Source organism: Excalfactoria chinensis, chromosome 3 (genome assembly GCF_039878825.1).
Source record: "Excalfactoria chinensis isolate bCotChi1 chromosome 3, bCotChi1.hap2, whole genome shotgun sequence".
Classification (NCBI taxonomy): Eukaryota; Metazoa; Chordata; class Aves; order Galliformes; family Phasianidae; genus Excalfactoria; species Excalfactoria chinensis.
Window position 1 is genome coordinate 65,865,765 of NC_092827.1, and position 26,071 is coordinate 65,891,835.

Genomic DNA, 26,071 nt, shown 5'->3' on the forward strand with positions numbered 1-26,071 from the left:
CTTTATTCAAATTGAAGGAGCTGCACTGTTGCAACTCAAAATAATTTGACCTACAGTATTCGTGGATGGGCTCACAGTGATGGCTTTGACTTCTGCTTGCTTTGCTTTCTGTGAGATGCTGCTTTTTTTCTGCCCTCCCCCCTTGCCCCCCCCCCCCCCAGTGATAACAGGCAGAATTTCCTCAGCGATTCTCTAAGCCCATACCATACAACAGAAGGTGAACTGTTCAGCTGCGAGGATGGAAAAAAAAACAACAACACAACTTAAGCACCTTAGAAAGTCCTGTATTGATTAGGGACCTTAACTGTAAGAAGAATGTGCAGTATTTTAACGAGTCTGAGGATGAAGCATGTGCATCTCCTGAAATATTGATGTCTTCAAGAAAGATAATGCTTTCTGATTGACGTATTATAGGATTGTGAGAGTAAATGCTTCTGAATGTTTTATTAGAAGTGGATCCTTGGAAATGTTCATCAGCCTCTTAAGTTAGTAACAGATGATATCCACATCCAACTGCTGGCTGCTGAATGTATGAAGCTCTTACCTGGTTGAAAACAAAGGCGTTATTGTTAGCAGCAATTTACTGACTCTTGGACAGAGTTCACTAGTTCAGAAAAACACTAAGGCTGTGTCCATGGAGCTTTTCTATTAATAGACTCTAAAAAGGATAAAAAACAGGATAAAGTAGTAAACTGTTTCTTAGTAGATAGAAGGAAAAATTCCTGAAGCTGAACATTTTCAGTGCATTGTCACTTACTTGTCCTGAACTATACTAACTGGAATGCCATAATATAAGTAATTTTCAGTTTCACTGGGTAGGCTTACAGTTCATAGAGTAAGTAAAAATTTGTAGTGATGCCTGGCTCTTAGCAATAGAAAACTGCAATGTTAAAATCAATGAGTTACGTACAAGAAATATGGATAGAGGCATCCTCACCTACTTGGTATTTATGAGTGCTGAATTTACATTCCAGAGAAGGCTTCAGTAATAAGTGAGGTGATGTGTAATTCATTGTAATCTCCTCTGGTTTTCAGTGGTTGAAGATTGTGTGTTGCTAATGCTTTTCCCTGTCAAGTGTAACCAGTAGCTATTGGTTGGGTCAAAATCCTGGGCTGCTGATTTTGCCTGGACACTTTCAGCTTCTGATTTTTTTGGAAGGAAATGTTTGTGAGTTACCCAGCCCTGAAAAAGGGATGTTTATTTATCTTTATCCTGATGAATATGTTTGTAAATACACTGATCAATCTAGCTAACAGTTTATTGACTTTAGAGAGTGAAATGAATTTAAACCACAAGCTGCAGATCTCTCTAGCTCTATCTGCTAGGTAGTTGTTTGCACTGGAATAATAGTGCAGTCTGGGGAATGTTGTCAACTTACTAGCATAAAATGGTCAGATCTCCGGTATTACTTTCAGTACTGCTGAGTAAAAGTACTTTATGAGCATTGCATTCACTGCTGGAAGAGCAAACAGCATCTAGATGCAGCAAGTGTTGCAGCATAGATCACTGGAGCACTGCTGTTTTCTAACAGTTTTGAATGTTTGGAAGTGCCTATATCTTCGGTGGGTTTAATACAATCATAGAATGACCAAGGTTGGAAAAGACTGCCAGGATCATCTAGTCCAACTATATCTACCACCAACATTTCTCCACTAAACCATGACCTTTAGTACGACTTACAAATGTTTCTTGAATGCCACCAGAGCTGGTGGTTCAGCAACCTTCCTGAGCAGCCTATTATAGTACCTGACCACTCTTTTAGAGAATAATTTTTTTTTTTTTTGGAGTATCTGTTCTTCTAATGAATGATGCCATTGCTGATGTGGGGACTCATTTTCTTCAGGTTTAACACTCAGATGACAGTGTGAAACAGGGTACTTGATTAAAAAATGTTGTTTTGTCACAGATTGTGCTGTTTAGTCTGCTGAAATCTGCTCACATTCTAGTGAATATTGCTGTTTTTCTGGCTAACACGAGGATGGAGACTGGAGATCAGCTTGGGGGTGTAGCTGTACTAAATGCAGTTTTCTGTTTGCTAGTCCAGGGAAACCTATGGAAATGTGGTCCTGCATGCTCTACTCTGGGTGTCCCTTCCTTGAGCAAGAAGGCTGGGCCTTCAGAGGTCCCATCCAACCTGAGCCATTCTTTTGTACTGTTTGCTGAAGAACAGAATCCAAAATTGCATGACTACAGTGCTATGAAGGCTCTTTGATTGGATTACCACAGTTCAGAGTGAAAGGCTTACTTTGTATGGTCCTGAGATTCTGAATTGTCAGCTTAATTGGCAGAATCTACCACCTCTGAGAGAAAACATCTATGATTTTATGATCTGTGTCCAGAGTTAGTAGATCTTTAACTTAATTGGAAAACGCTTTCTCAAATGTGGGATTCCTACTATAGACTGTAGGAAAGAAATCTCTTTCCTACAACTAAGTGCCTGGCTGGAATATTTTTGTTTGAATGCTGATTCTCAAGAGTGGGAAGATAAGTTAATTATATTACTGGGTTAAATCTTACAGAGTTAGTTTCAGTATATTTAAAAACACATACTTTCTATTTCAGAAATATTTTAGGATACTGGAAAAGATTATTAAATGCGCCTGTATTCATAGATGGGTACCTCTTGATCTCATCAAGTGGTAGATTTCTCTGATTAACTCTGTTTTAAAAGCTGAGTAATTTCTGGTTTGAGGGTTTTTTTCCAACTCCACCCTCATGTTAGATGTTTATCTTTACTGGATGTTGAGGCAGCCATGTTGAATGGAAAAGGTGTTTTTGCTTAATATTTTATGTGAAGTTTGTTTGCATGTTAAGTGTTTCAACAATTGATAAGTTCTGCTCTCTAATGTTTATGTGATCAGTAACTTACCCTAGTGGTTGTTTATGTCATCAATCTTAGTAGAGTTCATTGTCATTCAACCCCCTCCCCAAGTATTTGAGCGAGGAAACAGTTGAGGGATCGATGGATAATCTTCATACAAATAGAGCTCTAACTTCAAGCAGAAAATGCTATGGCTCCAAAAACATAGTTTTTTTTCCATGCTGGAAATTGTTGGATTCTATTGTAGCTGTTCCTACTGCTCAGTTCTGGAGTAAGTTCTGATTATCACGTATTTGCTGATACGGCACGTTACTGTTCACATCTGAGTCATACACAATGGAAGTTGTTATTTCAGTGGAACTTCAAGTTGGGACTTGCCTGTTATGTGTTTATTTTCCATGTTTCTCTTTTGTTCTAGACCAGTACTCATTACTGTTCAACTTAATTTACCAGTTGCCACGATGTCTGTAAAATCCAAAGCAGGTGCTGATCTGTTCAGCATGATATATTAGTTTAAATCACCAAATTATGAATTGCTACAATTTATATAGACAGGAGTCTGAATCAAAATTTTGGATCTAAAACACCCCAAGCATGAAGAGGATTTGGATTCAGATCTAAACCCTGTGGTTTGGGTTTTTCTTTAATCACATGCTGTTGCTAACCTCTATTTCATGTGTCTAAACTGTCCCAGCTGTGCAGAGTATTTCCATGAACATGTTGGACTTGTTTTTACACAGATGTAAATCAAGAGTAACTTAGCAGAAGTCAGTGCAGCTGATGCCTGTATAAGTGTAGACAGCCTAGATGTTTACCTCACACAATATCTTTGTATGCTAGGAGTATAAAAGGGGCATGTATTATTTGCATCATCTTTAGGTCCCAGTGCACCTTATTGATTCTCCTTTTCTTAGGTTTGTCATCATCACTTTTATGACTGCCACTTATCGGCAATTAGGAACCAACATTAGAGAAGTGTTACAGGTAGAGAGTTGAATCAAGTGTTTATTGTCAATCCAGCTTTTCCTGTTGAATTGCATATAAGTTTCAACAGAACTTGAGCTGTGAAGAAATCCAAGCTCTCTGTAGGTTGGATAGAGCTTGCAAAAGTCTTGTGGTTTTTTTATCCCCTTTCCTCCTTGTCCTCTCTTTCATTATTCTTGTATCCACATCCCTTTCTGGATTGAAATGTAACTGTCCCTGTGGTATTTCATGTTCTGGCCAGAAGCAGGAACTCCTGGAAGCATTGTTGCAAAACTTGTCTTTTATCAAATGTTCCTGTGTAATTTTCCAGACTTGTTGAACTTAATCTTTGTGTGTTTTCAGATTCACATTGGATGAAAATGAAATTACTATTTATTTACTTTTGTCTTTACTTGAATGCAATTGCTATTTTCCTCTCTCATCAAAGGAGGGTGCTTGACTTACCTGTTATAGTAGGAGTGGTCTGACTTGCACCATATCATACCAGCAAGGAGAAACTGCATCACAGGTTTTTGTATTTCCAAAGACAGTATGTGGTCTCTGCACAGCTGCAGTTCCCCTGGAGGAAGATGGTCAGAATTCTCATTAGGAGTTGTTCATTCTTGCCTCGTCTAGCCAAGAACAATATAAAACAGGGGGAATCAACGGTAAGGTCTGTGCAGTTACCAGACGGTGTTCAATAACACTTAGCATGAAAGTATAAGTCACTAAGGGAGCAAGAGTGAAAACAATGGGGCCTGTGGAGTTTCATGTTGTATGTTCCATAGCATAGGAGAAAAGGAGAAACAGTTAATTCAGATAGCTCTGGGACAGAAATAAAATAATGGGGGGAGGGTAAAAAAAAAAAAAAAATATATATATATATAATTACATCTGCAAGTGCCTTCTTTAGCAAAGTATTTTGCCTTGGCTAAGGAAGATATACACCTTGATAAGCTCTTTATAAGTTGCCATTAGATATGTATATTTGAGACAGGCAAGGATGGATAGTCATAGATTGTTTCCTTCTGGGACTAGCAATATTTCTAAACTTTACCAAGAGTGAATCCTGTAAGGAACATCTGGGCTCTTGTTGCTGTGTCTGCAAAATACAAGACTGGTTAATGCCTTTTGAGAACATGGGCTAGCTTTCTAGCAGTTGTCAGCTGTAGTTTCAGTCTTATGAGAGGGGCTTAAAAAGATGCAGAGAAAACAAGTCTGCTTTGGTTCTAGTGTTTTTCATTATACATCGTATATGGTTAATCAGGGCAAATCATATTCAAGTGATTATCAGGATGTGTTTTTGGAACACAAGTTCATATAAAGTGTTCAGCTAGCTTTCTAAACAAAATGAGAGCTGAACTGGGGAAAATTCGAAGGTGAAAGGCTACTTGTTGGATGAATAGGTGAAACTTATGGCCCTAGAGCTTTAAGGGTACAAACTTATACAGTGACTGGATAACGGTGTATTTTCCCCCACAGTGATAACTGAGGCAATCTTGGGACTTAAAAGTTTTAAAGTAAAAGACTGCTCATTGCTGAGAACCATGTTTCTCCAACTCTTATCTTTCTCTACTGGAATTTTATGAATGTTTTAGCACAGATAACTCCCATTCCCTTTACATTGGAGGCACTAGATCACCTGCCTCTTTGTCTGTAGTTCAAAATTCAGCTTAAAAGCTCTCATTTTTTCTGGATGTCTTCTGCAGGGTTTGTTTGATATAGCTTTAGAGTTCACCAATTATATTTTTCATAGCATCTTTGTGTACTTTAAAGAAACATCTGGAAGTGACAGAGGACTAAGTTTTAATGTTTCCTGGTTGTGACTTCAGTATGGCCAAAGAACAGTATTTTGTTTTTATTCTTGTACAGGATTATGTAAAAGAATGCAGAGTATCTCTTGACTGACAAGATGTTTCGGCTTAGGCATGCATGGAAGAAAGGAAGTTTAGTAATGGGCAGTAACAGTCTATAAAGCAGTTTAGCCACGTGGAAAAGTACTGCATTGGTCTGTTATTTCTTTAGGTGTTATGTACATGTGAAAACATGTCTGTTTCTATTCTTATAAGGCTATTTTGCATTTCAACCGGGAGATAGCAAATTTCATTTATTGCAGAATTCCGATGACTCTGTGTTTGCTTTTTCTCAAAGACTGAGCTTGAAACACTATTGCAAGAACTGGAGTTTTGACTGGACTTACTTAAGCAGTAAGAATGAGCTGTTCTTTATCATATTAATTTCAGCTGACTCATGTCATTTCACCTCCCCAAACCAATGATGGTTGGTTAAATTATATCCAAACCAGTCATAAAGTACCAGTGAATCAGTAACAGGATATTTTGGACTGGTATACAAAAACATTTCTTGTTCCATATTTAGTTAGTTTGGATCCTTGTGTGGTTCAACAATATTTCACAGAAACAAAACATTCTCAACTTCAAGCGGAGTCTAGTTTCCTTAATAAAAGTTTTAGTACATGGATGGCAAGGAGTTTAGCCAGTTTGCAGATGCATCCCTATTAAAGCAGCAAACAAAGGCACATAATTTAAATATTCTGTGTTCAGAGCTTTCTGCTGTCATTTATTTAGTTTATCTGGTAGATGTGCTGATACTACATGCATGATATGCGGTGGATAAATCATGATCTCCTTGCTGTGATAATCCTTTTTGCCTTTCCAACTGGGAGAAGAAAAGTTTAGTTCATGGTTAGGTCATTGCAGGTGGAAGCGACAGTCCTGACTACAAGTACTGTCTGATTTTTGGGTAGACTGCTTTGTTTGTTTCTATTATCAATATTATTATTAAGAACTTCGCAGATGTATACATTTTAGAAATTCAGCATTTTCTTGCTGTCCTATATGCTTCTAGACTCAGAAATGGAAGATAATTGTGTCAGACCTTGAATTCAGGATGAATCTTGATAGCTCAAAAGAAACAAACAAGCAAAGACAAGTACCACACTGGTTTTCAAAACAAAGACACTCAATGGCATGCAAGCCAAACAACTCAGTCCATGCTTTTTGTGTGGAACATCATCCAAATCCCATTAAAAATGACCTTCAACAAAGATGTTTTCTTTTAATGGATACAAAGAGAATCATAATTTTGTTTACAGAGCATCCTCAAGTGTTTTTAACAAGTAAATATAATCGCCTATTTTGAAGGATCCGTACAGTTTCTCTTGCTGCACCCTTATTTTGTTGACAGCATGGGCTTTTTTTCAGACACGACTAAATCTTTTTATAGGAAGGAACATTTGGAAAGATGATGAATGTGATTAAAAAACAGGAATGGGTTTTTAGAGTCTCGAGTTTAATTCCTAACGTTGCTGCAGACTTCCTTGGTGACATTTGACAAGTCACTGCGTCTCTGTAGCTTAGTTCACAGTCTGTGAACGTGCTCCTGGAGTTTCTCTTCCTAGAGGAAGGTTTCAAAGAGATTAATTAAACAAGATGCTCTTATGATGAAAGTAGCATATATTTAGATATTGACTGGAGCTGCAGAGGACTTATATATTTTTTTAACATTATGAAATGTGTAAACCCTAAAGAAGTATTTAACAGTGTGATCCTTTTCTCTGGATTCTCTCAGCAGTGGGAAAATGCTGCAAGAGTAATTTGAGTCATTTCTGTAATCAATCTGTGGTACTTGGGTACTTCCTTTTCAGACAGCTTTGCATCTCAACATTTACTTGGGAAACAAAATTCAAGTCATTGCCAAACCTATGGCAAATGTGTGAGAGTCAACTAATGATGCTGCTTAAAATAAATTGTGGCTGGAGCTGTGGTGTAGAATGCATTATAAAACAAACAAACAATGAAAAAACAGCCAAAATGGACTTCGCTGTTTCTTTTCCTTCTCTCATGCCAAAGAAATTTGGTTGAAATTAGCTATGTTGCTTCTGGATTTCCAGAGTAACTACACACCGTGAAGAAACACCTGTGTCTATGCTTCAGATGAAATATGGTTTGCAAGAGCCAGTTCCCAGACTCCAGTATTGACAACATGTCTACAGAGTAGGGATAGAATGTGGCACTGGTGGAGCAGCTATGCCTGTATGAGAGTTAGGAACTATGTGACTTCTTTTTCCTAGTACGACTGGAAGCTACAAATAAGAAATACTGCATCAAAGACTTTGGGTTCCAGATATTGTTATCCTTGTGTTATAGAAGTACAGTGTTTGTATAAGTTCTTGGGAATAGCTGGATCTTGCTGGGCATTGGTTCTTCCATTTCGGGGAGAGAGAAAATCTAAAATGATACAGCTGTTCTTTAGAGCTCTATTTCTTTACTTGGTCAACAGATATGACTTTCTCCAGTCTGTTCTCAGCTCCACTGTATTCAGAAGAAGCACTGAATTTTTACTTCTGGAGTGCAGTAGTCTCTGCTATTGTTGATTCTTCACTCACAGTACAGTATGTGTGAATGCAGTTTTCAGTTTTACAGATTTTGCAGTGCCTAACATGATGGGTCCTTGCTCACTGAGTTTAACTGGAGACAGTGCAGATGCTCCTCAGCCAGATTTCTCATCCATAGCAATTCTTTTTCTGTTGGGAAATCTGTATACAAATCCACAAGAGAAAGAAACTAACGTACTGCCAGTATGACTTTATAAGCTACTGGCCAGCTGACGTGTAAAGACAAAGAACAGCAAGGGAAATGTCTTCTGCCGAGAAAGCAAAGGCCACTTACAGTGTGACAGAGAACTTGGGAAAAAAAAAACCTTTTATATTCTGATGAATTGCCTGTTTCATGGCTTGTTGACCCCTCCACCATCTAATAGATACACACCAAAATTTTGGTTTTTGTATATAAGGGCTTTTTGTTTCTAAAAGTCATTATAGCAGTTAGAAATAAATGGCTTCCTAATGACTTCTTACCTTGCAAAACAATGTTTTGAATTAAAGGAAAAAATATTTTTGCCCAATGCATAAAAAAACATACAAAAGTTCCATGAAACCTCAAAGTTGGGAGGAAATAAAATTGCCAGTGGTTTGAGAAAACCACAGCCAGGTTCTTCTGTCCAGAAAGAAAGTGTTTTCTCTCATTAGGCTTGCTCATCAAACTCTAGTATATTCCCAATATATACTTTTTATTTGCTTTTTTCATGATTTCTCCTTTTGAAGATTACAGTATTTGAATCTAGTAACCTGTTTTTTTAAAATCAATAGTTTGACTGGAGTAAAATCTACCTCTCAGGTTCAACTACCTGCCTTCCTTCTCAAATACTTTGTTCTGAAGGAGCTGGTGGCGGTGATAAATGTAAGAGAATTGGAGCTCTGCAGTTATTGTCATCAAGTTAGCTTTGTAGGTTGAGGATTAGACTTTTGATGCCTTATCAAGTTTCTGCACTGCGTGAATCAGTTGCTTACTTGATTTAAATTATAAAAAGAAATGTTCTGTTGTGATATTGTCTCATACTGTGTCTTCGTCATTTGAGATGCCTTCTGTGTTCTTTAGTTCCCCAGGAAGGGAAGGCAACCAGCCATATGGAGAGTGGCCAGTTGCCTGCTGATCACGATAGGCATTAAATAGAGGTCCATAGAAACTCAGATATAGAAAAGCCCTCTTTAGCAGAGCCTTTCTCTCCCCCCACAAAAGGAGATTGTTCCCTGCCAGTCTGTAGCACAACATCCAATACTGTTTCACTTTAGCTGTTGAAGAGATGCTCCTTTCTCTTTAATAAATAATTTCTAAAACTAATGAAGTTATTTATTGGGTGTTTAGACTGCTTTCTTGCTGTCAAGGAGAAAAGTGTAAATCATCTGAAGTGAGGAAGAGGTGTTAATTCTTCTTGTGGGGAAATTCTGTAAGTATGAGAGGCTACTGGTCAGATATAATTTGCATGCATCTTCCCTTAAAACTGCTGCTGAACTGGTATGGAGAGCTGGTGTCTTGCTGGGTGTGCAGTGAGAAGGTCACAGAGGTGTGAGCTGGGAGGGACTCATGATTTCAGAGAAAAATAGCATGAGAATGGCAGCCCTAGAGAATACAGTTTGAGACCACCTGAAAGCTGATCTTCAGGGTTTCTCATGTCCTGTACCAGTGGGTGCAGTCATCTCTGAATACCAGGATAGAGATTCAGACAAATGTTTCTTATTTTCAATTGTGGATCGTGGCTCATAGTTTTATTGTTTTAAGCTACCTCAGACACTGTAGGGGTATATGTGTGTATTCTTTATTCCTAAAATAAAATCCTCAAACATAGAAACGTTGATCTGGCTTAGATTTTATATGCATTTTAAAATAGCATTTCAACACTTTAGAAGCCAAAATATTTTTCATATGAGCAGTCTTTGAACAAGATTAAAAAATAAAATGTTCCAGTTTTCCCCCAAGTACAACTGTGGTTATTAAAGACACAAACCAGGCAGATTGGCTATGTGTGAGTAAACTGACTAACTGGATTGTTGTGCTACTCCACTTGTATTCTGAAAGTTGGATCAGTACTCATGAAAAGCTTAAGTAAACTAGAGGATAATGCAATGCATAGACAATACATCACACTGTTTCTCTGTTTATTTTCTCCCTGCGTGACTTCTGGCAACTGACAAAAACCACTAAATGACAACAACCCGCCAAAAAAAAAAGGTTACTAATAACAGTACCACAGGAATGAAGAGCATAATCTTACCAGTGACTTGAGAAAAATGCAGAACACTGGGTGCAGGACACATGGAAAAAATAGGGGATTGCTATATATGCAGAATAGGATACCTTCAAAGCTGAAACTCCTTCAGTTTGTGTTTAAGGATAAATTTAATGATAGGTTGTTTTGTCTCTGGTAACTTAAGTTCTGTTTATCTGAAGGTGTTACATGACTTTGTTGAATCTCTATACTTTACTGAAAATACATCAAAACCAAAGACAGCAATGCCTGTGGAAACAAAAAACAGAATCTATGTATTTACAGAAGAAATGCAAAGATTGTAGTGGTTGATTAATGGTTGAACATATGTACAAAGAATGACACTTTTCTGATAACCGTTGTGTTTTTTTTTAAAGTTAATTTTTTTTTTTTTTTTATTTTACTATGCCTTAAACAGTGCTGCTTTCAGCACTATACTTTAAAAAAAAAAAAAAAATCATGCTTTCTATCCCAATGTACTGTTCAATTATACAGCAAGATAATGTGTGGCTGCTCTGCCAGGGTTTCAGTATGATATTCAATTGTCTTGATGGTTCAGTATGAAAGAAACCAACCATTTACCTTAAATGGGAGCTATGAGTAATTATAGGAGAAAAACAGGAAGAACTTTTTATCTGTGTAGAGGCAAGTAAACTATTTTAGGAAAAAATAATGCAGTCCATGTGTCTTTGCTGTGGTAGCCTTGTGTTACTGCAAAGTATCTTCAATATTAGATGCGTAGGCTATTTTAATCTATGGTGAATACACTGGGCTCAGTTAGCGAAAGTGAGTGTTTTAGTGGAATACAGGAGACTCCTAATCTTAGTAGTGAATGAATGTAGTCAGATAATGGGTGTTTTAGTGTCACTGTCAATATTTATCATGCCCTGAAAATTAAGACCCTTGGTTCATTTTTAGAGTTGGTTCTGTTGCTTAGACTTGGCAGCATTTGGCATGATTCATGTAAAGGGAGTGCTTTGTGTTTCCAGAGATGGTGTTAGAGGAGTGACACAGTGAAAGGTCCTTCTGAAAGAACAGTTCATCAGGACTGAGTGCTACTCTTGAACCCAAGCCTGCTCCTATTGAAGTCTGTGCATTTACTTTAATAGTGATGGAATCAGATCCTAGAATTAAGCCATTCAGGTGAATAGCCCTTCAAGGGGTATGATTGCACTATCTTAAAGTTTCTTTTCAAAACAAAAACAAATGGAGGAAAAAAAAAAAAAAAGTTTGGAGCCCTCTTTCTTGTAGTGTTTCTTCACATTTCCAGGTATACGATACTCAGAATGCTTAAACAACACAGAAAGCTTTTTTTCTGTACCCTCCTCTAGGTATCTAGAGACCACAGCAAAGCAATTCAGTTAAATTTTGACCCAAAGTATAATAAATAAGAGAAAAATCTACTCGCCTGGGTGTAAAATTGAGATGTTTTGCCTATTTTAATAATTTTTGAAGGAACAACAGAAATAACTGATTGATATCAGAAATAACTGATTCTCCAAGAAGGGTTGTAAGAAAGGTACAGGGAACTGCAGGCCTGTTAGCCTAACCTGGGTGCCAGAGAAGGTTATGGAGCAGATTGTCTTGAAGGACATGTGTGGGACAACCGGGGGGATCAGGCTGAGCCAGCATGGGCTTAAAAGGGCAGGTCCTGCTTGACCAACCTGATCTCCTTCTATGACCTAGTGACCTACCTGGTGGACAAGTGAAAGGCTGTTGATGTAGTCTACCTAGACTTCAGAGAAACCTTTGACTCTGTCTCCTACAGTATTCTCCTGTAGAAGCTGGCAGCCCATGGCTTGGACAGGTACACTCTTGGCAGGGTAAGGAACTGGCTGGAGGGTCAGGCCCAGAGAGTGGTGGAGAATGAAGTGGAATCCAACTGGCAACTGGTCACAAGTGGTGTTCCCCAGGGGTTGGTGCTGGGGCCTGTCCTCTTTATTAATATCTTTATTGATGACCTGGATGAGGGCACTGAGTGCACCCTCAGGAAGTTTTCAGATGACACCAAGTTGGCTGGGAGTGTCGATCTGCCGTGGGGTAGCGAGGCCCTACAGAGGGATCTGGACAGGCTGGAGAGCTGGGCTGAAGCCAATGTAATGAGGTTCAACAAGACCAAATGCCGGGTCCTGCGCTTTGGCCACAACCCTAGGCAGCACTACAGGCAGAGTGGCTGGAAGACCATGTAGAGAAAATGGACCTGGGGGCATTGATTGATGCTTGGCTGAACATGAGCCAGCAGTGTGCCTAGGTGGCCAAGAAGGCCAATGGCATCGTGGCTTGCATCCGAAACAGTGTTGCCAGCAGGAGCAGAGAGGTGATTGTTCCCCTGTACTCAGCTTTGGTGCGGCCACACCTCACTGCTTCCAATTTTGGGCCCCTCACTGCAAGAAAGACATTGAGGCCCTGGAATGTGTTCAAAGAAGGGCAACAAAGCTGGTGAGGGGTCTGGAGCACAGGTCATATGAGGAGAGGCTGAAGGACCTGGGATTGTTCAGCCTGGATAAGAGGAGGCTCAGGGGAGACCTTATTGCTCCCTATAACTTCCTGAAGGGAGGCTGTAGTGAGCTGGGGGTCAGCCTCTTCTCTCGTGTAACTATTGATAGGACTGGAGGGAATGGCTTCAAGCTGCATCAAGGGAGGTTTAGGCTGGATGTTAGGAAATACTGCTTCTCTGAAAGTGTGGTCAGGCAGTGGAATGGGCTGCCCAGGGAGGTGGTGGAGTTACTTTCCCTGGAGGTGTTCAAGGAATGTTTGGATGTTGTGTTGAGGGACATGTTTCAGTGAGAACTATTGGTGATTGGATGGATGATCTTGTGGGTCTTTTCCAGTCTTGGTGATTCTATGATTCTGTGTTGTACTGACATTCCAATCCACCATCTATTCATAAATACAGCACAGTAAAGCATACTTAACAAAGTTCTTGTTAAAGCAATAAATGTTTAAAAAATAATAGACTAAAGCTAAGCATGTTAAGCACTGTCCTGCTTAACAGCCGGTTTTCTGTGCTGTTTGTAACAAAATGATAGTGTAGTTTTTTCACGTTTTCATAATCAGCAGATGTGAGTTTCTAAGAGCTCCACTACACTCCAGACACTGAGAGTAAAGCAAAGCACTGGCCTAATTGGTTGGTAATTTGGATCTGACTTGAACACAGACCCATGAGTGCTTTGCAAAGCAGCCACCACCACCAACCCAACAACAACAGAAAAAAACACACTCATAAAACCAGGCCCATCTTCCCACTCAATCAAACTGCATGCTCTAGCTGGTGTTTTCAGTCATCTTTGCTACAGTTTATAAGGCAAGAGGTTTGATGTGATGTTACATGGAATGAAGTTCATGAAAAATAATGAGGTAAGTTGAGGGATCTACATTAACAGGTTTAACAGACTCCTTTTGAATAAAACAATATCTCAGAAGACAGTAGAAAATTGTTCTGAGCATCCTCTGGAGATGCCCAGGTAGCTCTTGGAGACCTAAGCTAAAGGTTATTTTTGAAACCTAAAGCCCTTCTCATCCAACCTCTACTATAGAGAAAAGACACATAAATGTTTTAATGAGGTTCTTTGTTACATATACAAATAGCCTTGCCTAGTGTAATAGCAGAAATGTACACATTCTAACTGAACATTATTTTATCTGATTAGTCTTATATTTGACACCTTTCTGCTTAAATTCTTCCGTGCAAGCTTTACCTTGATGGTGATGTCCTGTATGTTGGGACAAAGAAGGAGTTCACACTTTGCAGTAGGCAACTCTTGGCTTTGTCCTGAAACATTCATGAAGGACTGTTTTGCTTCGTTGGGTTAGTATGAGGTAAACTAATTTATTAAAGATAGGTTGAGTACCGCAGTTAAACAGTTGTCATTCTGAATGTGTCACTTGGTACCCTGTCTTAAATCCTCAGTAATAAGGAAAATAAGAACTTAGACTTTCCACAGATTTCAGGACTAGGACAGAATGTTTTAGCATGATGTTGAGGTGAGAACAAGGTGTGTTTTGTAAATGTACCTTCTGCTTCATGCTTAGTAAGAGTGATGAGATAATCTTGAAAAGTGAGCATTGTTTTGTTAAAGCAGTCTAGCTGGGTAGAATGCTCTGTAAGCATGTTTATATTTAAATACTCGCATGTGTATTTTAAACAAAAAACAGTGATATCGCTTTACATATTACAGTCAGTGTGTATGGATATATATACACAATGAAGTGTGTATATACACATACATGCATATATACATATACAGATCTATTACTATTGTCTAATTCATTTTCCCATTGTAGATGAGCCCAGAGGGAACAAAATATTCCTAGCTTGGAGGTTTCCACATCTGCCCTTCAGAGAGCTATCAGACAAAAACAGCATGACTATATAAATCACTGCAGATCAGCTCGGTTTTCAACAGCACAAAGCCGTGAGTGCAGAGCCACTTTATAGCACACTGCTCCAAAGTTTGTTTGCAGACCCCCCATGCCAGCAGCAGGCAAGTCAGATCGTTCTATTCAACATCTTACAGTAACCAGATGCAGGATAAAGAAATTGCCTTTCAATGCAATAGTCTAGTGCTGTTCCATTCCAAATAAAACAGTAATGCATAGCATCCATCTTTTCTCTTCTGCTTGTTTATCAGGATTTTCAACCCCAATCTCCCAACTTGAAATGCTCTTCTGTTAGACAAGCTGATCTGAACTTCATTTTAGGTTGCAAAGCAGTATTTTTCACTCAGTTGGAGGGGAGTTTTTATAAATCAGTTATAAAGAATCCACAAGAAGTAACAATAAAAACCCATTGTCAGTATGTTTGAGTACCTAGTTTCATTGCTGTCGTCTGGCTATTGAAGGGATTTGTAAGTTGAAGAAAGGCTGAAAACTCTGAGTGACCATCTGAATCCATAAACTTCTAGGTCTTTCTTTTTCCTAATCTTCAGACTCCAAGATGATCTCGTAGAAGAGAATGGAGTTTCTCTCCACAGACAGAAAAAAAGCAAGAAATTTACATTAAGGCAAAGTAAAAATAGGTTGGGCATAGCTTGCTTTGAGTTAGGTATATGCATGCATGCTGTTTTGTGCTAAGGACATCACTACAGAACTGTGAATAAGCTTTCTTAGAGTTACTATTCCAAATTGAAAAATAAATAAATTTAAAAAGAAAAAAAAAAAAAAAAGAAGTTGAGGCTACACTGTCTTGTCTTACTCAGATTAAAATCAGACAATGCCCTCTGACCAAAGACAACTCACACCTGTGCACTATATCATGAATTGTAGAACAGTGTTTTACATTACTATTTAAAAGACTGCAAGCCAAGTTCAATAACTAATTTTTATATTTCAGCTTAAGTTGATCTCTTTTCCTCAGCTTTTCCTCAGGTGGACAGAGATGCCTGTGCTCATCTGTTGAAATGGTAACATTGGTCATAGAGTGGCCTGGGTTGAAAAGGACCATAATGATCATAATGAGTTTAAATCCCCCTGCCACGAGTTGGGTCACCAACTATCAGACCAGGCTGCCCAGAGCCGCATCCAACCTGGCCTTGAATGCCTTCAGGGATGGGGCATCCAAAACCTCCTTGGGCAACCTGTTCCAGTGCATCACCACCCTCTGAGTGAAAAACTTCCCCCTAATATCTCACCTAAACCTCTCCTGTCTCAGTTTAAAACCATTCCCCCTTGTCCCCCTGGTCTTTATTCTTATGCTTTCTTGCGCTGGCCTTTTGGTCTGTAGATGTATCTGGTACTTAACTTTTCAGCCTTGTACGTTCTCTTCTTGTGGCGTGCTATATGATGTACTTAGTGGAGAGAGTCGTTCTGTACTGTAGATGGTCGCATCCCAGGTCTGTGTACTGGAAATGTAGAAATCTACATGTGGTTTATTTCCATAAGAAGACTTTTTTTTTTTGGTGAGGAGTCAGAATGTATACCAGAGGGAATGCAACCAAATCCCTGCAAAGAATTGGATAGCGTAATACAAAGAGAAGATGCAGGTTATGCTCTGGGTAGTAAACAACTTTACGGATGTTGAGAAACTACTTAATGGCACAGTAAAGAAGCAATCTGATGCCTACTGTTGGACTACTGGGAAAACTGTCTTGTGGACTGCAGCATGTTGCTTGTGGTTGAGGAAAGAAAATATCCGGACTGTCCACAGCCCAGCTGTGTGACCAATGACAAGAACAAGGCGAAAAGGTAAAGCAAAGTAGAATACAAAGTGGTAAATAATTTTCCCCAACAAAGGCAAGGTTTCAGGTATTTACAACTAAATAATCTGATGATTTTAGTGTTATCAAACCAAAGTATCTGAAGTATGAAATCACACTGGGACTACTGGTTCAACAGAGGGAACTCATTTCTAACACTAAGAGCCTTTGGTGTATGTGACAGAGAAGGAAAATAGTAAAATATCATGGTGCCTGAAACACATGACTGTAATAATATTTTATCCATACTCATATCTGTTAAATAGATACTTTAGTTTATAGTGAGTTTTAGTTTTATCGACTGAGGTAAACTTAATACTCAAAAAGTCTTCTGATACATTGCCATTATCCTTTCTTCTTGGAAATACTGTGTGAATTTAAAGCAGTGCCTATTGTAGAATAATAGCCCCCTTGGAAACCAGTTATTGTAAAATATAATGCATTGAAAAAGCTGAAATAAATTGGAGACTATAAAAATATTTGATGATATTAAAATGCAAAGCAGAAGATAAGCAAGTGCCAACTTCAGTCACTCGATAGTCTTTAGCATAAGCTCAAATTTGTTGTTGAAAACAATGTTCTGAAATTTGGCTAGGCTGCTTTCTGTGCCATTAGGGGCAGGAATGCCTTTAAGTTGAAAACGATTTGCATTCTAATAGGGTTTAGTCATAATTGTCTGTTTTTTTTGCTGGGTGTTCAGAATAGTTCCAGCTCAGGCTGTTCAGCTGTTGTTGGCTTCACCTTGGTTGCTACCATTAAGTAACAAAAATACTGCTTTAAGCTTGTCTTTCTGTGAATCCTGTCTTTTTACAATAACAAATTTATTTGCTAAATGAACTTAAGAGATAGATGAACCAGTATTCAGGGAGAGCAACATTCTGGTCCATTGTTTCAAACCATCTTTCTCTCTTTCTGAATTCTCCTTCTTTAAGGAAAAGGAATGATGCAATAACTCTAAGATGTATATCAGTGCAATTCCAGTTTCGGTGTTACTGACTGCTTGTTCCTATCTAAGCATATAGCAAATCTATCCCTTGCATATTTTAGTGTCTCTACTAGTTTTGGCATATTTATTTGTTCTTTTGGCTACATATGCTGCTGTAGTAAAGATAACAATGGAATATTTTCCAATTTTCAATCACAGTTTTTATCTTTTTTCCCTTATTTATTTATTTCTTAAAAGTATATTTTCTAGGCTCTGCCATATGCTATATTTTCTAGCAGTGTGCCTTTTTGTCCTTCCTGCTCTTAAATCTGTCAGTTACTCCAGCTTGGTGGAAATTGTTGTAGATGTACAACCCAAATTCTCCAGTGAGGTTTGGCTAACTAACAAGCTATTCAAGTGGTTTTGTCTCCTGGGTATGTCTTCATCCTCTGTTTTTCCAGGTTGCTCGAATATCCTTGAACCCATAATTTACCCTAATCTCCTCTAAGGCTTTGAAATAATAAAATACTTAAGTAAAACTCTTTGGATAAATGCCCTTTAAAATATAACTTTATCTGTGAACTATCACGTTCTCAAGGGAATGGATTTTGTTCTTCAGACAATTAAGGGGATTTTCTGTCCACTGTGTCACTGTGGTTTGTCCACATCAGGCATACCCATCTAAACTCCTACATCAGCTCAGAACAGAAAAGATGAGGAAAGTCTGGAAGGAAAATAGGTCAGAAACTAGATGGTTTATCTCCATGATTTCTTTTTTTCCAGAGGCCTGGGTTCAGTTTCCTGATCTGCCACATGGTATTTTGTGGGTCATGAAGTCTTCCTATGCTCTTGAAAAATAAAATCTGCCCAACAGAGATGTTGCTGAGGATAAATTAACAATGGCAAAGTTCCTAGCCATTACAGAGATGGAAGGAGTAGTCTTACGAACAGAGAAGGGCTGTACTCTAATCTTTACTTCACAAAATAGGAAAAGAGAGGGAAGCTTGAGTGACCTCATTATGCTTCCCTGCAGCTCATCAGGGCCCTTGGCCAGGCCCTTGAAAGCACCATCATTTGGAGATTAGGCAGAGGCACAGTCTTCACTGTTGCTCATTTTGCACATAAAGAGAGATGACTTCAATCATCTTCCCACTCTGTTCAGATAATTGTTAATCCCTGGCAGCAAAATGGACCTGCAAAATGGTTTTGAATCAGGGATATAGGAATATCCCTTTCTGAAGATTTACAATTAAATTTGAGGAAGAATTTGACATTTCTGCATAATTTGTGAGCAGTTTCCTTCTGAAAGTAATTATTGTTAAAAATGAAGAACTGCTTAAAAATATCAGGAAAAGGAAGCTTTTTTTTTCCTTTTTGTATTACTGTGCCACTAAAAGATAAAAATATCAACCGTATTGTTATTATTTTAAAACGATACCATTGAGATTGTATCCATTCTCAAGCATAGCTGTCAGAAAGACATCTGTATTTCCTCACATTATGTGATTGGAAATGCAAACAGACCACAGTTCAGGTACAAAAATTACAGAGATTTATGACTCTCTTTATACATGTTTTTAGTAATAAAATGCAGGGAAGCTACACATAGTAACAGTTTTGTGAGCTACTCTTTGATGCTCAAATACCGCTCTTTGTCACCCTTTTTATTCATTTGTTTGAAATTTTCCTCCTAGTGGCCTTCATTTGTAATCTGAATTCCACAATTTTCATACCTAAGGTTTATGATGATGAAACGGCACTGATAAAACCAGAGTTTCTACTGAATGAAGTCTTTGTCTCAAATCCGTTGTATTGTGCTTCATTATGCTTGGGGGGATGATTATCTCCTGGTAGCTCTGTACCTTGCGTATCTTTGTTTTTATTGAGAAACATCAAAATGATAGAAAAATTCATCTGAGGACTTGGTGATTTCACTTCAGTCCTCATCCCAGCCTTTCAGAGGATAACATGCTATCTTTGTTTCTGTATTGCATGCAGCAGCCTTAGAACTGATTTGGTTTTTGGCAGTATGTTCCATGGTGAGCAGCTCCTCCTCCTCACAGTACTAAGAGGTCACCATGGTCTGTTGGTTGTGTCTGTAGTTTAGAATCATAGAATCGCTTAAGGTTAGGAAAGATCACGAAGATCATCTAGTCCAACCAAAGCATGCTTCACTGCCAGGACCAGTCCACTGATCCAGGAGATTTTAGTGTTTTGTGGCAGAACTGTAAGGGGGGGGAGTGTTTGCTGAAATTCGGAGTGCGGCCAACCTTTAACTACTTCTATCAGCATATACTCAATCACTGTCTTCTAAAGAAGATAAGGCTGAATTTCTGAGAAAGGAGAAACTGTGTTGTAATGGGCAGAGTGGAAAGGGATCTTGCAGGGCTCTCCTGTGTGCAAGGACACTTAATAGCCCTGAATCAGTCCAAAAAGATTAGTACTGTAGTCCATGGGCTAACCAAACTAATGCAGGAATGCTTCTGAGGGACTACACCTCAAGGACTATGCATGCCAGGGCACGAAGACTCTTGGGAGACTGCAGATGTGGGTGATCCATGTCATAGGTCAGACAGTACTTAATGAAGCATTCAAAACCTTTTGTTGTTTGTCAAAAAATCAAATAAAGCTACTTAAGTAGAGACATATTGGACAGTGCATAGCCTGTTTCACATTTTGTCTTTTCTGGCCCATTATGGCACTGTTGCATCTATACTATCTACAGCCCTTCCCTCCTCAGTTTTGGCTGATGTTTTTATAAGCAAACTTGCTCACAAATATGAATGTATCTATACAGTGTTTCTGAAATTTTTGTTTTGTTGAAGAGTCTTCACATTTTGAATGTGATCTGTTGCGTTTCATATGGTTCTCATACCTTGCACATGTTTTCCTCAGGCCTCCTGAACTGAGTCAATTGGACATATTATGGAAATATTTTTACATGAGGATTGGGTAAAAAAAAAAAAAAGTTATTTTGATCTTTAGAGTAGACTCTTCAGCTTGTTATTATAGGCTAGATAATCCACGACAAATAAAATTGAAAGTCATACATTTCTGTCTCATGTTTTACTGGTGAAGATTGTTTCTGCCATCACCATTTTGTGGTCTAGAGACTCCAAGACAGTAGACATTAGATTCCCTAATTGTGATGGAGATTTTATGTTATGTCACAGAAATATTGCTGCCATTACCGTCTTATAGCAGAAGTTGAACAACCCCACATGCACTGAATACACTATTTTTTGAATAGGCAAATAAGGCAAAGCTATTTTTAAAATTTTTTGGTAATATTTGCGTGTATTCCTTGGGGGAGGGGATCATGGAGCAGTTTACACATGAGAATAGTATTCTTACAACATTAATTTGGTTTTTTTTTTTTTTTTTCTAGTTTTTGAGGGTGGATCAAGACAAAGACAGAGAATGCAGCCTGGACTGTGCAGGTTCTCCTCAGAAATCGCTTTGTGCATCTGATGGAAGAACTTTTTTGTCCCGGTGTGAGTTTCAACGAGCAAAATGCAAAGATCCTCAGCTGGAAATTGCCTATCGGGGCAACTGCAAAGGTCAGCAAATTGAAACTTAGCAGTATTTTCCTTTGGCCATAATGCAAAATAGTAGACAAAATAGCTTTTGAAATGTAATGAATATTGAGAACTAAGAGCGCTGGACTTCAAATGTTGCCTGAAAGGAAGTAAATTGAAATTCATCTTGTTGATTCTATAATAATGTACTACAAAAACTTAAATTAATCTTCATCCCTCAGCAAAACTGTGATTCCCTCATCTCCTTACACTATAATAAATCATTAGGGCAAGCTCAGAGTAATTCTCAAGGTTGTTACCCCCTGAAGTTGCTTTTCTATTACAGTTTGCTATTTTGAGTTAGAAAGTGTTGAATTCAGCTGCCTGTTTTGTTACTGCTACATTTGTGCAGGAAAAACTAAAATAATCCAAATGATTGCTGTTGTTTTGGTTTGCTTCAAAATGTAATCCCCATAATGAAAGTGAGTAGAAATTGCAGGGTTTTTTCTCCATATCAGAAAGTTGCTTGAACCTTGGAAAAATTAATTAAATATTTTGTAGTGCTGAGAGACCTCACAAGCTGTATCTATTTACATCTACTCTTTTACTTCTGGCTTCCTTTTGCAGAAACTGTGCAACACAAGATCCTAGTGCTCCAGCTCCAATGCTTTCAATTTCACAGGTTAACCTTTTCACTTTTAGAGTATGCTCATGCTAGAGACCTCAGTTGTCATGCTAAGAGATACACGACATAGTTCCCTACTGAAGTGACACAATGATCTTTTAAAATGTAAGAATAGCAGCACTCATAAAGATTTACTTTCTCTCTATCCACAAAGGAGAGGCGGGAGGGCAGAAGAAAACCCCAGGGACCAGACAGATTCAACCCATAGGAGGCAATTTTCCACATGGTCTCTCTCCATTAGCTCCAGCAAGCCTCTGAAGCATCAAGACTGTTTCAAAGAGAAAACTCGGTCTCTTTCAGTCTCATCTTCTGCCTAGGTGAAACACTGTGCTCATTTTTCAGCCCTTTCATAATAAGCCATTGTATTAGCTGATGGATCTATTTACTTATGTGAACAAGGATAACATAACGAAGCTATCTGAGCCAGAGTTTTTGTTACACTTATGAACAACAGAGAGAATTATTGTCAGCTATGTTTCTGTTCGTTGTATATATATATCTAGCACATTATACACTTTAGCAAAAATGAGTTTTTCAGTGTTTTTCTTTATTGTTTTTTCTTACCAGGTGATAATGTCATCTGTAAGATTCTTTTTTCCATAGGGGTGCCGTTAGTTCCCCTATCCAAAGTGTATCCTGAAATGCTGGCAGTTTTATTTCTGCCAGCATTTGGAGAAATACTCATTTTCTTTGTATTTATTAATGTGTAGCATGTTAATGCGATTGCAGACTTGGAATTAGACACCTTAGACAACTTAAATATTACTAGTAACAAGTGCATATTGTGCCTCCGTGAATTAGATGCTTCTAATCTTTTGATTAAAAGAGTGCAAGCATCACTCTGATGTTGAAATATTTCTTCCTTTGTTGGTCAATAGATCTCGCTTGCTAAAATCATAAAATATAATAAATATATGATACAATTATATACCAGACCAGCAAGGGCCAAGTGCTGTTTTCATTTAATGTTTTCTTCATATTTCTAATTCAGTCAGTGTGGTCCCAAATTTTCAAGTGGTCACTGTCTTTTTTCCTACTCATTGCTGCGATCATTAGAAATATTTCAAGCTGTGAAAACAAGTTTCAGAGGAAAAAAGTGATCCGCTGGCCTAGCAGCTGCTTCAGTCTTAGTTGTGATACTTTTGGTAGTCCAATCAAATACTCTCCTGAGAGAGTGGAGGAAATCCTCAGTTTAAGACCCCTTCCAGTCCACTTGCTTTTGAGTAGTGAAATTAACCAGCAGGTGAGGCTTGACGAAGGAGTGAAGAGTTCTTTTATTAAACTAAGCAAAGATGATGGTTCAATTTCAGGGCAGCTTTCAAGGTTTCAGCATTTGTTTTCATTCTGTGTTGGAATGAAAACAAATTCTTTTGAAAATGTTCATGTCTCCCTAAAACCAACAGAAATACCACATTAAAATATTGTCTTTGAATCAGATTTTGAAGCTGTTAACATTAGTGAAATAAGCATCTATGTTTGCTTGTGGAAGTTATGAGACCTCTTTTTTCCCTACATTCCCTTAATTTCCTTCCTTCCTTCCTTTCCTTTCCTTTCCTATCTTTCCTTCCTTCCTTTCCTTCATTTTACTATATATATATTGTTATATATATATATTTCACTATATATATATACATATATATATATATTTTTTTTTCCAGTCCACTTGCACACAATGTTGGATTTTCTTGCTAAACTTGGAAAAGTAATATTATAAGTTACACTGCTGTGAAATGTCCTGCCTACTTTTGCAGTTTCAAAGGGCTCAAATGATGTGCATAAACTGTAGATGAACATCCACCTTTTTTAATACTTTTCCAAACAAAATCTGAACTCTGATGTTCCGGAATTTTGTCACATTCTTGATGGAGAAGTTTACTGTGCAACAAGATTATGGATCTAATAAATAAATGTATGTTGACAGTTGAGAAATATTAGTTATGTTCGGGGGACTTTTAGAGCATCACTTGTGACTAGGATCCACTACACAAAGACACAAATGCTTCACAGTAAATCTGGTCCAGCATATTCCAAGAAACAAAACATAAAAGAAATGTGAGAGTTGTGTGCTCACTTTTAAACAGGTAAGAAAGACATAGAGGCTATTGCTGAATTACTGAATTAAACAGTGCCAGGACACTGTATGGCTGTCTGCTCTACTAAGTTGGTAGAGTGATCCTTGCTATGCTTTGAGCACAGACCAGTTAGTATTTTCCCTAAGACTTGATCTTTGTGGCTTGGGAGTTACTGTGGGGTAGGGACGGTCCTCAGTAGGCAGTGTGCCCGGAGTCACCCTCTTATAGAGGTTTAAGGCCATTCAGCCTGAGAACTGAGCCTAGCTGTTCTTACGTATCAGGGTAGATCTATTCGTATGGGTAGCACAACCTTAGGAGGATTCATCATTCTTATCATCCTTTTCCATTCAGTATTATTTTGAGACTGGTTTTCTGGGGACTAGCAAATTCCCATGAGCCTGAGTAATGCCCAACTTGCAGCCTTCCAAGCTATGTGGCTTTTCATCTGATACTCAGACACACACTGTGCTTTGTCTAGAGTTTGAGGGTCCTTTTGAGTCCAGACTTTGCATAATTCTTGTTTTCTTATTGAAAGATGTATTACCTAGCTGAGAAAATAGGGGCTGTAAGCATTTAGGTCTTCCTGAACTCATCTTAGCTCTGAGGGAGGATAGCACAAACTCCTCTACGCTATGTCTCTTATCTTCCCTGAAACGTTATTATATGACTCTGTGAAATTTCATACAACTTGGCTGAAAATTCTGTCTTGTGAAAATTCTCAGGTTTTAGAGCATGCTGTCTTTGACAAGTTTTGTGTAAGCAGTCTTTGTGTTTCAGACCGTAAACAGTTTATTGCGTTAGGTGTTCAGAGTCTGTCACCCACAAATCAAGGTCCATGAGCTACAAAGTCGCTAGTACAAGCCTGGCTACTGTATAGTCCTGTTATAGTCCACTGTATAGTCCTGTTAACTGCTGTGTGAGGTCAAACCTAGGTACACACCTGTATGTACTTTGTTGAGTGAGGACTTCTTTCTTAATCTGACAAATATAAGGATGAATGTTATAAGCTATGATATATAGGACTACATATAACAGGTTTGTTCGTTTTGTTTGTTTCCTTTGTTTCATGGGGAGCCTTGTATATTCCTTGTGAAATACTTTCTCTCCCTGTAGTTGGTTGGAATTGCTTCATAAAATTAGTCTCGTCTTTGTAGAATGACGCTGTAGAATATTCATATTTTCTGTTAGGCAATGAATTCTGTTAGTTCAATGAATTTTTTTGCGTTATAGATACAGAAAAAAGAGAGAATGCTTAAAATGATTCCTGCAGATTCCAGTCAGTTTCTGCTATGCTAAAATCAATAAGTAATTTTTCTGCCTTTTTTTTTTTTTTTTTTTTTTTTTTTTTTTCCCCCTGCTTATTCATGCTACTGAAGTTTTTCCCATCAACTTCAAAAACATAAACTCGGAATTTTCAGATAAATTAAGGTTTTTCAAATCTTTTTCTATGACAATAAGTAATGTGTATTAGTTTTAAATGTGAAATAATGATGCTGGATGGAGCTGAGTGGCATTGAAGGTTTTTTTTTTTTAATGAAAATGCTTTTTAAAATATTTGATTGATTGATTTGATTGATATGACCACAAGCTTAGGCCTAGCAAGGTTAATGGAATATTTGGGATCAGTATCATCATTATTCTACAGCTATGGAGACCCTCTTTCTCCACTGGAAAACCTGGATAGCACATGTTAAGTGTAACTTGTATGTGATATTCTAAAGAGCATAGTTGTTGAAAAATAATGCCATTCTTCTATGGACTATCACAGACAGAAAGAAAGGCAGCATCTTCATTCTCATGATTCACATACAGAACTGGAATGCATCAAAATATGCATGGAATTTCCCATAGAATCCTTAGGGTTGTAAGGGACCTTTAAAGGCTGCATAGTCCAACTCCCCTGCAATGAACAGGGACATGCACAGCTAGATCAGCTTGCCCAGAGCCTGATCCAGCCTTACCATAAAGAAGTATTTTGCTATTTGCTTTCCTTAGAAGAGAGAAACACTCAGCATTTCTGTTTCTTTAAAACTGAGCTTTCAGCAATAGCGTGAAGTTTCAGTCATTTAAATTATTAGCATAGTAATTAAACAAATTAATGATGAGGATATAGTTGAATGTTACGAATCAATATGAATTTAGGTACATTTCTGTCTTTGGCTATAACTGCAGGTATGATAGTTCCTGTTTTGAAGAGAAAGCAGTATGTAACTGAACTGCAGTGTTTGGTGTTTCTTTATTTTTGGCTTGTAAATAAATCTTGGT

General features: G+C 38.1%; 1 protein-coding gene across 2 annotated transcripts in view; it reads left to right on the top strand.

The window, feature by feature from the left end:
- Positions 1 to 26,071, top strand: part of SMOC2 (SPARC related modular calcium binding 2) — a 130,359-nt gene that overhangs the window by 21,640 nt on the left and 82,648 nt on the right. For both annotated transcript variants that reach the window (XM_072331894.1, XM_072331895.1), the window contains exon 2: positions 20,920 to 21,091. In XM_072331894.1, the coding sequence (XP_072187995.1) occupies positions 20,920 to 21,091 (172 nt within the window). The remainder of the gene's footprint in view (positions 1 to 20,919; positions 21,092 to 26,071) is intronic.